Raw genomic sequence first — 15,089 nt, forward strand, 5'->3', positions numbered from 1 at the left:
GGACGTGTAGCCCAGGTAAACCACCTTCGGCGACCTCCCGCGGGCAAGCTTAACATAGCACATATCACGTCCTGGGATCCGCCATCCGACTACGTGATCCAGATCACCAGCGCGGTGACTGGCGACTCTGGTGTTGGTTTTCGCTACCTTGCATACAAGAACGACTGGGGAGGCTTGGGCAATCTGGCCGCAGCCTCTTAGGCTTTGTTGCCGTATGCGTCGAGGCCAACAAAGCGGATATCTTCAGAAACGCGGCACTCCAGCTGATCCGCCTTATTAGCCATGTGCTACCACGAGTGAAGGTCAGACGGGGATACCTATTTTGCAGCAAGATGAGAGCGATCTCGCCATTGTCTACAATTTCATGATAAGCCAAATGGGGACAGCAGTAAATCTTGTCACCAACGACAACCCCCCGTTAAGGGGATACATACACAGAGAGTAAAAGAGACTCAGTCGAGTCTTACGCCCAAACCCGCGTTTGGGGGAATCTTCGACCCAGTCCTGTGCTGTTCGGATGGCGAAGAAGAAGAGGAATAGTTCTTCAAAGATGTCCGTAATTTTGCATTGGGCAGACGAGCCATGTCGTGATCTTTCTTGCCTTTTCCAATTTGCAGACCTGCATTGGCTATAGCAATTGAATTGTTAGCAGTTTACTTTCCACTGGCCAGCCAGAGTGCAGCTCTCTGGGGGTCCACTGGTGGAAGCAGCAAACCAATAGCTAGACATTTTCTTTTGTCATTAGTTATGTATATATATTGCTCCAGGCTCAGCAAATCGTCAAATATCAGTATAGAAACTCTATTTCCATTACACTCAGATCTACCATAAGCGGCACGATAGCGGTGGCTGCAAAAGAGGGCTTGGCGACTTGTATCCTGGCTGACCAGGGAGGGTAGCGTTGCGAACAACAAGCCTTGTAGTCATTACGCTGGAAAAAAGATATGATGCAATCGATGTATGTTATCATTGACAAAAAAAAGAGAAAAGAAGCAAACGACACAACACCGCGCTCAGCTCGGAATCACCGCACAGCGGACGATCCGGTCCTCACACTCATGATGCTAAGCCTCCTTGCTCTACAGAGAAATAAAATGATTTCGTAACTCGTACATGACACACACCCTTTAATCCCCCTTCGTTGTGTCCGCAAGTCCAGTGAGAGGGAAAGCCGGTGGGCGCTTATTGAGTGCGCACCTCGCCGTCCTGCTCGACATGCACGTGTTCATTGGCCTCGAGCGAGAGCACGCTGTCCTCGGGGTACTCAACACTAGCGCAGTAGTCAGCTAGTCTGCCCTGTCGAGGTGGTTTCGGGAGTGTGGGTTGTGCGGAGTGGAGTAGTTGGGTAGCGGGAGGGTGGGTGTTGGCTGCCTTACGTGAAGCCCTTGATGAGAGAGTACTCGTGCTTGATGGTGCCGCCCTTCTCGGTGGCCTGCTGCTTGGCCCTGATGACAGGAGAAGAGGATGTTAGCTTGTGTTCATAAAGAAAGTCACTGAACAAGGCAGGGGATCGCTTACTTCTCCAACTCCTCGGGGGGAGAGTCCTTCTTCAGGGTGACCTGAAACAATGGTTAGTGTTTCCGAAGAGGGGGGGAGGGGGGGGAGAAATCAGCGGGGAAGTGGAGCGCAACGAACGTTGTAAAGAGGCATTTTGGTTGCGGTGTGATGAAAGGCAGAGAGCCGTGAGAATCTAATGAGAATGATGGCTGGATGGGGGAGTGGTTTATGGAAAGTGGATTGAGGGAAGAAAAGCGGTGCCCGGGGAGGTGGGACGAGAGAAGGTTTTATACTCTGTTGCGTGGTTCTAGTCTGAATAGGCAACCCTTTCTGCGGGGGGGAGGGAAGTTGCCCGTTGCCCGCACGGCTGATAAGGGGTCGAAGGTAGGAATAATGGTGGTGGTGGTGGTGGTGGTTACAGCCACTAACTAATCGACTTTACCGGTAAGAGGGGGAGGGGCATCCGTTTTTTTCTTTCCCTTTCTTACTACTTGCGCCATGCCTGACAACATGTGTGTCACTTAGTCAAGTTTAAGTTATTCTAATTGTCAAGTCTACTCCTGATCAGGCTACAAGCGGAGTGAAGTCACCCATTGCGATAAGACGGTTGTTTATCCCCCACCAGAAAAGCCATGACGCATGCGCGATGACGCTATCAGAGGGTCACGTGGGCGCCTGGTTCAAAGCCCCTCGGCTCAGCTCAACGCCTTTGTCCCAATCGGGATCTCTTGTGAGGATCAACGATCTTATCCCATCTCATGCACAGTGACGACAAGGGAACCCCCCCCCCCGTAGATCGGTCTGTCAGAAAAACTTGTTCTGACATACTATACTACTTGCGAACTCCGAGACATCAAGCATGAATTCAATACTGGATATCAATGTCGTTCGTGCCTATGATTCGTTGATTCGTGATCTCTGTACAGTCTGTCGTGATATTCCCCATTACCTTGGGTCACTTCCTATTGGTGATCAACCACTATGCACAGCCTCAGATATCCTTCAGAAACCCAACTTCAATCACTCGTTCCGCCTCGAGACCCAAAGATGCAATCTTGGCCCTGGTGTTATCTCTGATCCACAAGAAGATCCAGAGCACCAGACCACGGAACATATTGGTGCCTTTCTTGATCCTCATCTGCTCCTTGCCGGTGATATAGAGGATGCTATGCACACACGCGCGCTCAAGCTTGTTCAGCGGGTCACTATATCGGACCAGGCTGCTAGACTGCGCTGCCTCCGATCCACTTTCTCCTTGACTTTCTGTGCTCGGAGATCGATGTCCACTCATTGCGACTCCATCCAGCTCCATGCCGTGCCCATGATCGATAAGGTATCTGCGGACCTGGTCCGTGATGGTACTGGCTAGATTCGGAGTCATGATCTCATCATTGTAGCCGTAACGGACCACAAGCCGATAGCAGTTGGGGATGGCGAGCCGCGAAACGGTATACCTGTCTTCCACGGGGACTGATGGCGTCTCGAGGGGTCGCAGGTGGAAGAACACAATTACTTCCGGCATAGAGGTGAGCTTGAGGATGAATTGACTGAACACGATAGGGGTGGTCTCGCCCGCCTTGTCGAAGAAGATCCCGACCCCGGGGTTGGTGCTCAAAGGGACTCCGTTGAAGCGGTCGGTGAGACGCATCCTACCATCTGGATCTTTGGTCACGAAATGTGAGGTAGGGAACCGATCCTCGGCCTCGGCAAACCACTGCTGCTCTTTCCCAAACCTCCATAATAGGAACACGAGTGCTAGAATGGTCGCTAGCGCTAGAGTGAACCATGCACCTGTAGGAACCTTCGTGAGTGCCGATGAAAGATATGCCCCATCAAAACAAGCGATCGCAAGCCAAGGTATGAAGACAATGAATGGGCTGATGCGCCACACGAATATTGCTACCATCGAGACCATACAGGTGTCAAAAAACGTGACAAAGATGACACAGACACCGTATGCATTTCCAAGAGATGTGGTCTTCGTTGCGTCAGAGAAAAGAGCCATAGCAAATTAGAGAGGTAACATACGTTATTGTAGATCGACGCTACCAGGATCGTCCCAACCATCAAGAGCCAGTTGACAATCGGAATATAGAGCTGGCCGTGGAACACATCGGACGTGTGTACCACTTTGATCTGGGGAAAGTAGGATAGCTTCATCACTTGTGCCAGAAGCTGCTGTTGCATCAGAACATGCATCACAATCATTGCCACCAACAAGAAAAGAGTCCCATACCTGGAAAGTTGCAGTGATAATGGCCTGCGATGCAACGATCGCCGCGAGGATGGCAATAATCAAGGCCGGATAAATAGTACCCGGCGGCGCTGCTTTATAGAACGGGTTAGAGTAGGCTTCCGGGTGCACACTGATGTATGCCGCCTGCCCTATGTACGCCAACAGGAGACATGGGAAGGTGTAGCACAGCCAGCTGATCTGGATGGCTTGCCGACTGAAAGCGCCCAAGTCGGCGAAGAGAGCCTCAACCCCAGTGAAGGCGAGCAAGGTTCCGCTCAGCATGCGCCATCCAGACTCGCCATGTCGAACTAGGAATGTGAAGGCGTAACCCGGGTTGAAGGCAATGAAGACACCGGCATCATAATGTGCGAGGTTGTAGATGCCAAACACGGCATTGAACCCCAGCCAGATAATCACGATTGGCGCAAATGCAAACGTCATCTTGGTGATGCCAAGCGGTTGTATCAGAAACAACACGACCAAGATAGCATCAGTCACGCCGATGACGGTGCCTTTGGAAATGTTGGGGGAGACGATCTCAATACCCTGCACGGCTCCTAGGACGGACTGAGCTGGAGTGAGAAGGCCATCGGCCAGGACCATTGTAACCGCCAATACGCCCACCACTTTCAGAAGATGCCTTGCAAACTTGCTTGTCTCGAGGCTATGTCTGGCGTATCTGCTGGCTCTTTCAAGATCGTTCGACAGGTGTCTTTTCATCTGGACAAGCGAGGCTTCTCGAGGATCGCGATGGGTTATATTCATCTACAGCCAGCGTGTTAGTCCAGTACCTGGCATGTCTTGAAGATGACGAACTAACATAGCGACTGAGTAGAGAATACGTGCTGAATGTACCACCCTCGCCGTCATTATCAGCATGGAGCACAATGAAGATGTACTTGACAGTCACCATCAAAATTAAGGACCATATGATGATGGAGAGGACGCCGATGAGATCTTCTCGCGAAGGTGGCGCGCTGAATGTCGATGAATAGACATAAAGCGGACTGGTCCCGATATCACCATAAATCACACCGATGGATTGATATGCGAGCCACAGAAGCATCTTGCCTTTGAACACCTGCTCGCGTCAATTCTGACCAGCCTCAATGACTACAAGGACGTCAACAATACCTGCTTCTGCTTATAGTCGCCTGGCTTGCGCAGGCCGGGGTCATCGTCATGCTCCTCGACCGTGCTCGATCTCTTCTCAGACTGATTCAGACAGTTGTTCCAAGGACGAACATTGTAAATCGTATCGTACGGCTGTGAAGGCTCTTTGTGGACCTTCTCGCCTACAGTAGGCGCCTTCTCAGCCTCAGATTCTGAGTCCATGCTGATAGTGTGGGATAGTGACAGCCCGGGAACCGCTCGACAAATGTTAGAGAATAGAGAACATCCGAACAAACACAATCAGGCAACAGTAAAAAGTTCGGGTTCGGAGGAGTAGTTGCATCAGCTGAAAGGCAAGCATGGTCAAGCTTATGGCCGAGCTCCTTGTATTTGTATCACTCGTTTCAGCCTCAAAGTCAGCGGTAGTAGCGATTCCATGGTTCCAGACATTCTTTTCTCGATGACAGGCCTGTCGCGACGGGATATCTCGACATCGACAAATTGCAATTATCCTACCATTCGTATCCTTATCTCTGTAGATTCCTTTTTTTTTCTCTTTCGATCGAAGATATAAAGCAAAGATAAGCAGGATAGCTAGCTGAGCTTTCTCTTGTACGAGGCATTTTTCATGACCAGCGCTGCTCTCTCGATCCTCTCGGTGCGGGATTTGTTGACACCAATGGCTCCCCGGCCCCGCGCGATAAGCTGGACAAGCATCGTGGCACATGGGATCGCACTCTCACTCCGACTTGCTCGAAGCTCCAGATCGAGGTATTACTGTGCAGGGATGTTCGAGGTCAATGAACCGTGTCTGATATCAATTCCGTGGGCGGGAGTGGTCGTCCTGGCCACACCCGTGCCTCAATCCTTGGTGTCGTCGAACGCTTGAACAAATCAAATCAGATCAATTGTGGACCATGCAATTTGAATGCCGCATCTATCAGTTTCATTTCTGTGTGCAAATGGGGAAGCTTCACTCTACTAAACGTACAGAGCAATAATCTAAGCTGCAGAGACCTTATTTCCCCCGTTACAGCCCAACATACCCCGTTCCATCCTCCTCCCTCTGAGGCATCTTCATGCCATGTGCGCCCAGATATTTAGGACTCTGGGGTGCTTTCCATCCTTCCAACACCGTCGCGTCCGCGAGTTTGTATACTTCCACCCCTAAAGGACGAGTTGTAGCCCCCATGTCCGCCTTTTCCTCCCAGCCCCATTCCGACAAGTCCCCTGCGGAGCCTCATTAGTTGTGTTACAATACACCCCCTACTAGAGAACTTACCTCCAGGACACGCGGAAAGCGCACACAGAACATCCACCTCCGCGAAGAACTCAAAGTACTCCCCCGCTTTGGCCGGCGAAGTCTCCATGAAGTATTTGCCCTGCTCGTCCAGTCCCGTCACCTGAAACACGTTGAGCACATCGTGCACATCGAGCTCGGTCAGCCCATACGGCACCACCGCCCGGGTCAGGTTCGAATGGCAGTGAAAGTCGAAGCTCTCGCCGCCCATGACGAGGTTGACGTAAGGGTCGCAGCGAGTGCCCAGGAGGTCGTGCACGCGTCCGCCGAACTGCGTGGTCCCAAAGCCCTTCCCTTCTTTCTTCTTGCCCTCTTCGTCCAGGATCTCATGGAGCTGGCCGCCGGCGAGGGAATCCCCGGTGATGGAAACCAGGGGACGCAGGTACGGCAGGTTGGACCAGAGCCGGTCGCCCACGGACACGTGGGAGGCATGGATCTGGCGGGTACGTGCAGCCCACAGTCGCTCCCGGGGGTTGTTCGCGTTCCAGATGTTCAGGTCACCCACCTGCGGCCCCTTCGGAGTGGTGAGACGGCAGATGTGGCCGGCGGGGACCACCCACGCTTGCCCGGAGCATGGTCGGATCGTGAAGGATGACTCAAGGACGCGCTGGGAGGGCTCGTTCGCCGTTTTGGAGATGGATCTGTAGACTTGCGAGATCGCATGGACCCCGGAGTCTGGGGGAGCCGTGTATGCGGGCGGTGGGCGACGTGCAGCAGCCATATTCCGCGGGTGCTTCTTCCTCTGGATCTACTTGAATTTGTAATGGGAACGAAAGCCCTTAGATATGCAACCAAAATTTAGGAATTAGGATTCTGACTTAGAAAACAACCTCGGGGAAAAGGAATCCGGCACCATTAAATGCATCGTGGCCCTGGAAACTGTGCCGATAATCGCACTCCTACTCGTACCTGGGTATGAGCCATCGTATTCGACCCCAAACTACCCCGCTCATATCTCACAGTCGTGACCTCTTCTGGCAATGGCGACGACGAGGCACCGGGCCGACATAGTGGGGTTTAGACCTTATCGGGTCTCGCCCGGCCCGGACGATAAGTGGGAGGCAGTTTATCGATAACTCATCAATTAGTCATAAAAAAGTTCCCCGCCTGAATGGATGCCTGGCGCAGTTTTCTGCCCGTGACTACCGCCCGTTGGTGTGCTCCGGGCGAAAAAGACCCCGGGACTCGGAGAAAAGCTTCTTCCGGCAAAAGAAAATGGGAATAATAATTTTGGTAGCCAAGCTTTCTAAAGACATTCGGAGCAGTCTTGCAGATTTGCGCTCAACTTTTTTTGGCTGTGTCACGGCTTCGAATCAAGCGGGGAAAGTATTCTACTCTAGAGGTCTTCTAGACCTCTTACTTTTCCCACAATGGAGCAGCAATCCAACAGGTCGCATCGAGCCACCAAGGAGAAGAAAAAGTATGATGGTATGTAATGAATCTTCTTGCGCATGCCTCCGGGATGAAGTTATCGGCTTGCTCCAACATCGTTCCTTCAACGTGATCAGGTAGCTGACAGAAATCACTTCCACAGGACCGAATCCTAAAGCTTTTGCCTTCTCGAATCCCGGCAAATTGAACAAGGCCGGCGCGAGATCGCACGATGTATGCGCTACCCACCCTCCGCAACGATACAACTTTTGACAAGGCCACTGACCTTGCAACCTCACTTGTCTAGATCAAAGAAAAGAGACTTCATGTGCCCCTCGTGGATCGCCTGCCTGAAGAGGCACCTCCTCTCATTGTCGCCGTCGTCGGACCACCTGGAGTAAGTATTCCAGCGGGATTTCACATGCGGAGACCCAGGAATAGGGAATTCTGACAGTCGTTGTGTTGGGTCTAGGTGGGCAAGACGACCCTTATCAAGTCGCTCATCCGTCGCTACACGAAGCAGACCCTCAGCACACCGAAAGGTCCCTTGACCGTGGTCACGTCGAAAAAACGCCGTCTCACGTTCCTCGAATCGCCCTCCGATTCCCTCGCCAGCATGATCGACGTCGCCAAGATCGCCGATATCGTGCTGTTGATGATCGACGGTAACTATGGGTTCGAGATGGAGACCATGGAGTTCTTGAACGTCCTTGGCTCCCACGGTATGCCCGGCAATGTTTTCGGTATCCTGACCCATCTCGACCTTTTCAAGAAGCAGAGCACTCTGCAGGCCGCCAAGAAGCGTCTCAAGCACCGTTTCTGGAGCGAACTCTACAATGGCGCCAAGCTCTTCTACCTCTCCGGAGTCGTCAACGGTCGTTACCCCGATCGCGAAGTCCACAATCTCTCCCGCTTCCTGTCCGTTATGAAGAACCCTCGACCCCTTGTATGGCGTAACTCCCACCCGTACGCCCTCGCAGATCGCTTCTTAGATATCACGCCACCCACACAGATCGAGGAGGACCCGAAATGTGACAGAACGATAGCTCTTTATGGTTACCTGCGTGGGACCAACTTCGCGGCACAGGGAGCGCGGGTACACGTTCCGGGAGTCGGTGATTTGACGGTCTCCGGCATCGAGTCTCTGCCGGATCCATGCCCGACACCCTTCTTTGAGCAGCAGGCTGCAAAGGCCAACGGCAAGACCAGCCGACGCCGATTGGGGGATAAGCAAAAGCTCTTGTTCGCGCCCATGTCTGATGTTGGTGGTGTGTTGGTGGATAAGGATGCCGTGTACATTGACGTCAAAACCTCGAATTTCGAGCGAAACGAGGACGAGTCCGACGACGAGGAGCGCGGTCTTGGCGAGCAACTGGTTGTTGGCCTGCAGGGTGAGCGCAAGCTTCTCGGTGAAGCTGATGGCGGTGTCCGCCTCTTCCGTGGCGGTGAAGCCATTGCGAAGCCAGACGAGGAGGTTGGTGCTGCTGGAAGAAAACACAAGCGCCACGCTCGATTCCTGGACGGCGAGAACAACAACGCTGATGTTGTCGACGAGGAAGACGAAGGTTTCGAGAGCGCAGAAGATGAAGATGACGCTGAAGAGCTGGATGAAGATGAACTGGAGGACCTGAGCGAGGATGAAGAGATCGACGCTTCCGCACCCGCAGATTTCGAAGCCAACTTTAGGGAGAGGCAAAACGGCAATGCTCGCCAGACCGAAGGTGACCTTGAATTCGCTGATAGCGACTCTGATCTCGGCTCTATCTCATCTGTGGAGGACCAGATTTTGGAGAGTGACGAGGACGAGGACTCTGACGATGAGGAGAATGCCCGCTGGAAAGAGAACATGCTTGCTAATGCGAAGTCCCTTCATTCGAAGCGCCCGAAGTTCCGCATCACTGACTTGTCTCGGATGCTGTACGACGACTCCATCGCACCCGAGGACGTGATGCCTCGATGGAGCGGTCGTGGTGAGAACGAAGACGAGGACGAGGATGAGGACAAGCAGGACAATGATGAGGAAGAGGACACCTTCTTCAAGAAGACCGGCGCCGAGCAGAAGGAAGAGGAGGAGTTCCGTCACATTCCTGAGTTTGACTACGCCAAGCTGGAAGAGAAGTGGCAGGATGAAGAGCTTATCGAATCCCTAAGAAGCAGATTCGTCACGGCCAAGTTATCTGGTGACGGCGACGACGATGATTCGGATGTGGGCGATGCATTTGACTCGGACGACGAAGGAGATGGTGAATTCGAGGACCTAGAAACGGGCGAAGCTTTTAACGGTCTCTCTGACGACGAAGAGGGTGGCGAGGAGGAGGGTGAGAAAGAGGAGGGGCCCGTCGACCTGGACGCGGAGCGTGAGCGCAATGCGAAGAAGAAAGAAGAGCTACGACTTCGCTTCGAGGAAGAAGATCGCGAGGGGTTCGCAAACTCCAAGGATAACTCGCGCAAGGATGGTGGAGGGGACGAGGAGTTTGGGGAGGACGACTGGTACGACATGCAGAAGGCTAAGCTACAGAAGCAACTCGACATCAACCGCGCCGAGTTTGACCTACTCGACCCGGCCTCCCGCGCTCGAGCGGAAGGTTTCAAGGCCGGCACATATGCACGTATCGTTCTCGAGAAGGTGCCCTGCGAGTTCGCCACGAAGTTCAACCCTCGTTACCCCGTCATTGTGGGTGGCCTGGCACCCACCGAGGACCGCTTCGGCTATGTCCAGATCCGCATCAAGCGCCACCGCTGGCATAAGAAGATCCTCAAGAGCGGCGATCCCCTCATCTTTTCTCTCGGCTGGCGCCGCTTCCAGTCCCTGCCGATCTACAGCACCTCCGACAGTCGGACGCGCAACCGTATGCTCAAGTACACCCCGGAACACATGCACTGCTTCGCTACCTTCTACGGCCCGCTGGTGGCGCCCAACACCGGTTTCTGCTGCTTGCAATCCTTCTCCAACAAGGCCCCTGGGTTCCGCATCGCCGCCACCGGTGTGGTGCTGAACGTCGACGAACACACCGAGATCGTGAAGAAGCTCAAGCTGACGGGTGTTCCCTACAAGATCTTCAAGAACACCGCCTTCATCAAGGACATGTTCAACTCCTCGCTGGAGATTGCCAAGTTCGAGGGCGCCTCGATCCGCACCGTCTCCGGCATCCGCGGTCAGATCAAGCGCGCGCTGGCCAAGCCCGAGGGTTACTTCCGTGCCACCTTCGAGGACAAGATTCTCATGAGTGACATCGTCTTCCTGCGGGCCTGGTACCCGATCAAGCCCCACCGCTTCTACAACCCGGTCACCAACCTGCTGGATCTGGCCGAGGAGGGCGCGGCGGACAGCGGCTGGCACGGCATGCGTCTCACCGGCGAGGTCCGCCGCGAGAAGGGCATCCCCACCCCGCTCGAGAAGGACTCGGCGTACCGCAAGATCGAGCGCCCCGAGCGCCACTTCAACCCGCTGCGTGTGCCGCGCCAGCTGGCCACGGACCTGCCCTTCAAGTCGCAGATCACCAAGATGAAGCACCACAAGGACAAGACCTACATGCAGAAGCGGGCGGTGGTCCTCGGGGGCGAGGAGAAGAAGGCGCGCGACCTCATGCAGAAGCTCAACACCATGCGCAACGAGAAGCAGGCCAAGCGCGCGGCGAAGCAGGAGGAGCGCCGCAAGGTGTACCGCGCCAAGGTGGCCGAGGGTCTGGAGAAGAAGGCGGAGCGTGAGAAGCGAGAGCGCGATGACTACTGGCGTCGCGAAGGTAAGAAGCGGAAGGCCCAAGACGGAGAAGGGGGTGGTGGTGGCAAGAAGCGCAGGTAGAGCCCCTAGTTGCTTTTTTTTTCAGGGTCAGGTTATTTACAGGTTTTATATCAAAAGTTGCTTCTGTGAATAATGTCCATGTGTATCTATGTGCATGCTGCATGGGATGGATGGCGTTGAGTTTTGTTGCTTGGACCCTATTTCTCCTCTGACATGGTTGAACATATACTCACTACTACATGTTCTTGGGATTTATGCTTGCTCTATACCAGGAAGAAATAGATTGACTTGGTGTCATTTTGGATCAAGACGCTTTTTGTTGGTGGTGGTGTTGTGGTGTTGTAGATCCTCCGGCTTTGCTGCTTTTGGTGCCTGACCTTTGAGGCATCCAGACTTACAGTTATCGCCACGTGACTGCGCTGTGGACGCGTCGCCCTCCGACTCGATCGTCGCCTGGCGTCTGCGAGTCGGGAGTCCCTGTGTTTTCCCCCCATGGACAAGCTTGATAGATTGTTGACCTATTTGTCAATTGATCTAATCAGCAAGCCGCGATCACTCTCTTATGGCCTTTCTCGACCTTCTACCCCTCGAGTCGTCCTCCTTCGGCCGTTCGACCTGGTGTTCGGATTGAGGCTCGCGTGAGAGACGTGTGAGAGAGACTTTGCTGCATCTGGCCGCATCGCCTGCCACCCTGCTGCGACCGTCCGAAGATTCCACAACATCGGCCTCCTTGCAGGACAGCCACGAACCCAGTACACATCCCGCCCCGAGTGAGGACTTAGGACCGTGTTGAACTCGAGTACACTGAGTGTGTCAGTCAGAGTGGATTGATTGACTGGGTCGGGCTGCGGGACATTCCCGCGCCAAAGATATCCGCGACGCTGGTAACCGGGAATCAGCGGCGAATAAGACACATCAGTTCATGCGGACTTTCTGCGACTTCAGCGATTTCCAAGTCTGATTGCCCTCTTTCTGCGGATGTGGAGGGGGTAACATTCATCATACCTGCCCTGCTTCCCCCGTAGAAAAACATCGTCTGCTCCCAAGACATTACCGGACAAAGAAGACAACCTGCATTATTGCAGTCAGTCAGCCGGTCAGTCAGTCCTCTTATCGTGGCTCTGCCCGCCTTTCTATAGTCCGGGCCCAACATGAGTAGCGGAGCGCCGCGCTTGGATACGCGCCACCACGTGCACTCCGCGCAGTCTTCTTCATCGCGACAGATTGACTCTCGGCATGATGCAAGGGGTGGCAGACACGACGGTGGTTTGAGTTTCAGTAAGACTGCCAATGACCCCGAATCGCAAGGAGATTCTGCGCGGGGGTCTTCGTCGTCGACGGATCCATCCTCGCTGGTGGGCCCACCCACAGCCCACTTGACACCGACACCTGAATTCCCGTTGTATGACGATGTTAGACACGGTTCCTCGTTCTCCTCGTCACATGTGTCGGATTCGCGGGGAACTTCATCAGCTGTGTCGCAGCCGTCGAAGGTATCCAATTCGGTCCGGTCCGTGTCGGGAGGCAGACAGCTGAGCATCGAGGAAGCGATCGCGGGGCAGCAGGCCACGCCCCGACCATTCTCGGTATCGCGCAGTCCTTCTGGAAAGGGGTTGCCGGGGAAGCAGCGTGCGACCGGGTTTGCTGCGTCTCCGCAGGAGACGTCGAAGACGGGGGAAAGAGGGATGGAGAGGCTCCGGTCGAGCAGTATCGGGTCGCTCTCCCGCGAAAGCCGAATCGCAGCGGTAACTTGTTCCTTCTACTTCTGGTGGGGTGCTGTGGGTTGCTGATATGAGTTCAGTTGTCAGTGCACCTGCGCACTCGCCTTTCGTACGCGGCGGCCAAGATTGAGAAGAGCCGACAGATGCAGAAGGCCCAGGACCTCCCGCCGACGGCGCGCATTGACTCGCTGGTGCGATCGGGGCAGCTCGCCTATCTCGACCATCTTGACCAGGTCGATGCACAACACCCAGAGGGATTGGGCTCGCCTGCCAGTACGACGATGTCGTCGCCGGACATGTATGGCACGGCTGGGTTCAACCGGCCCGTTGGGTCGGCGCGGCTCTCCCCAGCGGCTTGGTCGGAGGCTGCTGCATCTCCTCATGCGGGATTCTCGAGGAATCATCATAACTACCATCATCACAATCACCATTCTCATTCTCATATAGACCACTCCAGTCGTCCAAAACTCGCCCCGCCTGTAGATATCATCTCGAAGGGAGGAAGTCACGGCAACCGACGTCGACGTCCGAATCCAAACGAGTTCATCAGCCCGCCCACCTTCACTCATCGCAGACATCATTCCCACCAGGACGTGGGCCTGTTCCAGTCCAGCGCAAACTCAGACACCATCCTAGTACCAGGGACGCCTCCGCTCCAACCGTCCGGCGCTATGTCCTCCGCGCGCCATGGTGGCGTGGCGGGTGAGCAGCACGACCGCGCCCGGAGCAGCGCAATGGAGCAGGACGCGATCGAGACGCTGCTGTTCATGTCCAGCCCCGGCCACTCGGGGTATCACTCGACCCACTCGCAGCATTACCGGCGGCCTCATCAGCACCAGAACGTTCCGCGGAGCAGCAACGGGTCGCAGGAGTCGAGTCTGCGCGTACCGTGGAGCCGGCCTGATAGCAGCCATGGTCATGTTCAGCCACGCGCCAGGTCGGCCGAGGAAGTCACGGGGCTAGAAGCCCAGGCGGGCGACGAGATTGACCGGATGCTGGACCAGATGGACAGCGACAGCGAGGATGATGCATCCCGAATAGCCCGATCCAGACGGTAGTAAGCTTTTTTCTTCTGCATGGGAATATTTGGCTGAGCCTCGGAAAGTATGGATAGACGCGGGCAGTCTTTTGTACAAACCTAGAGCGTTGATTTCGAGCTACAATAGTCCTGACTTAGAGCATCTGGTTAGACGTGACTTTACTTCGGTTTCAGTTGACCACAACGATATCAAGTTCATCACACCACCAACCTGAACTAGCTACTATACAATCCTTCCATCCCCCAATATCCAACCTCCTTCTCCCCCAACAACCCACACCTCTACATCCAAGAATGCCCAAGTAACCGAATAAACTAAGAAAAATCCAACATCCCACAAACCTGCCCCGCCCCCTCCACCGCCCCAACCCACCCCAACCGCCTCCCCGTAAACAACTCCGCCTCGGGCCTCCTCTCCAACACCCCAGCATCATCCAGCACCCCCGCCCTCACAACCGTCACCTCCGCCGGCCGCCCATCAGCATGGATCCTGTGTCCATACAGCGGCGAACCTAAAGTACCGCATCGTCACATAGAATCCATCAGCATTTCTCCTCTGCCCACCTCCTAAGTTACCCCTACGGCTTCCATAAACCCAACCATCATCCCCCCCAAGCATTCCCCTAAACCAACACCACCCATACCCAAACACAAGAAGATACCCAAAAGGAAAGGGTGGGGAAGAAACGAACCGCAATCCCCACAGAAATAATTCCGCACCGCATTCCCACTGTCGGCCGTCTTGGCCACGGCCTTGGGCGTGCCGGCGACCACGCGGAAGGCACCGGTGGGCACGAGGACGCTGTGCGAGTAGGCGGAGCCCGTGAGTTTGCGGCAGTCGTGGCAGTGGCAGAGGCCCTGTTAGTGGTCATATCCCATTGCTTGTGTTAGGGTTGGGTTGGGATGGGTTTGCTGTAAGGGTAATGGTAAGGGTAAGGGCAGGACAGGACAGGTAAAACTTGCCGTGGTGAGGGGCGGGCTGGTGCATTCGATGCGGATGGCGGTGCAGAAGCAGCTGCCTTTTGTTGTCATTTTGGTCCGGTGGTGTAGGGCTTGTTTTTGGGTGGGGG

The 15,089-nt window shown here is 54.6% G+C and overlaps 6 protein-coding genes across 6 annotated transcripts; 2 read left to right on the forward strand and 4 right to left on the reverse strand.

Moving 5' to 3' along the window:
• Window positions 1-1,182: 1,182 nt before the first annotated feature.
• BO66DRAFT_469564 (uncharacterized protein) lies at window positions 1,183-2,002 on the reverse strand (the record flags this gene model as incomplete). The annotated part of the gene is made up of 4 exons (XM_025652735.1): window positions 1,636-2,002; window positions 1,519-1,559; window positions 1,377-1,445; window positions 1,183-1,270 (listed from the first exon to the last, which is right to left on the reverse strand). Exons 1-4 carry the CDS (start codon window positions 1,648-1,650, stop codon window positions 1,183-1,185), a joined length of 213 nt encoding a protein of 70 aa, XP_025506468.1. The 5' UTR covers window positions 1,651-2,002.
• Window positions 2,003-2,172: 170 nt separating this feature from the next.
• On the reverse strand, window positions 2,173-5,382 carry BO66DRAFT_389934 (K+ transporter). Its single transcript, XM_025646891.1, has 5 exons — window positions 4,868-5,382; window positions 4,554-4,814; window positions 3,734-4,498; window positions 3,526-3,672; window positions 2,173-3,475 (listed from the first exon to the last, which is right to left on the reverse strand). Exons 1-5 carry the CDS (start codon window positions 5,066-5,068, stop codon window positions 2,489-2,491), a joined length of 2,361 nt encoding a protein of 786 aa, XP_025506469.1. The 5' UTR covers window positions 5,069-5,382; the 3' UTR covers window positions 2,173-2,488.
• Window positions 5,383-5,780: 398 nt separating this feature from the next.
• On the reverse strand, window positions 5,781-7,106 carry BO66DRAFT_418803 (urea carboxylase-associated family protein). The gene is made up of 2 exons (XM_025649767.1): window positions 6,129-7,106; window positions 5,781-6,076 (listed from the first exon to the last, which is right to left on the reverse strand). The coding sequence occupies exons 1-2, from the start codon at window positions 6,865-6,867 to the stop codon at window positions 5,877-5,879; spliced, it is 939 nt and encodes a 312-aa protein (XP_025506470.1). The 5' UTR covers window positions 6,868-7,106; the 3' UTR covers window positions 5,781-5,876.
• A 306-nt stretch (window positions 7,107-7,412) lies between these two features.
• On the forward strand, window positions 7,413-11,526 carry BO66DRAFT_389937 (GTPase BMS1). The gene is made up of 4 exons (XM_025646892.1): window positions 7,413-7,574; window positions 7,681-7,751; window positions 7,825-7,914; window positions 7,990-11,526. The coding sequence occupies exons 1-4, from the start codon at window positions 7,517-7,519 to the stop codon at window positions 11,317-11,319; spliced, it is 3,549 nt and encodes a 1,182-aa protein (XP_025506471.1). The 5' UTR covers window positions 7,413-7,516; the 3' UTR covers window positions 11,320-11,526.
• Window positions 11,527-12,961: 1,435 nt separating this feature from the next.
• BO66DRAFT_28234 (uncharacterized protein) lies at window positions 12,962-14,114 on the forward strand. The gene has a single exon (XM_025643078.1). The coding sequence runs from the start codon at window positions 13,124-13,126 to the stop codon at window positions 14,036-14,038; it is 915 nt and encodes a 304-aa protein (XP_025506472.1). The 5' UTR covers window positions 12,962-13,123; the 3' UTR covers window positions 14,039-14,114.
• Window positions 14,115-14,118: 4 nt separating this feature from the next.
• On the reverse strand, window positions 14,119-15,051 carry BO66DRAFT_436315 (GFA family protein; the record flags this gene model as incomplete). Its single annotated transcript, XM_025650918.1, has 4 exons — window positions 14,119-14,148; window positions 14,362-14,531; window positions 14,712-14,877; window positions 14,965-15,051. The coding sequence occupies 4 exons, from the start codon at window positions 15,049-15,051 to the stop codon at window positions 14,119-14,121; spliced, it is 453 nt and encodes a 150-aa protein (XP_025506473.1).
• Between the last annotated feature and the right edge of the window lie 38 nt (window positions 15,052-15,089).

This window comes from Aspergillus aculeatinus (genome assembly GCF_003184765.1).
Source record: "Aspergillus aculeatinus CBS 121060 unplaced genomic scaffold BO66scaffold_11, whole genome shotgun sequence".
NCBI classification, from domain to species: domain Eukaryota; kingdom Fungi; phylum Ascomycota; class Eurotiomycetes; order Eurotiales; family Aspergillaceae; genus Aspergillus; species Aspergillus aculeatinus.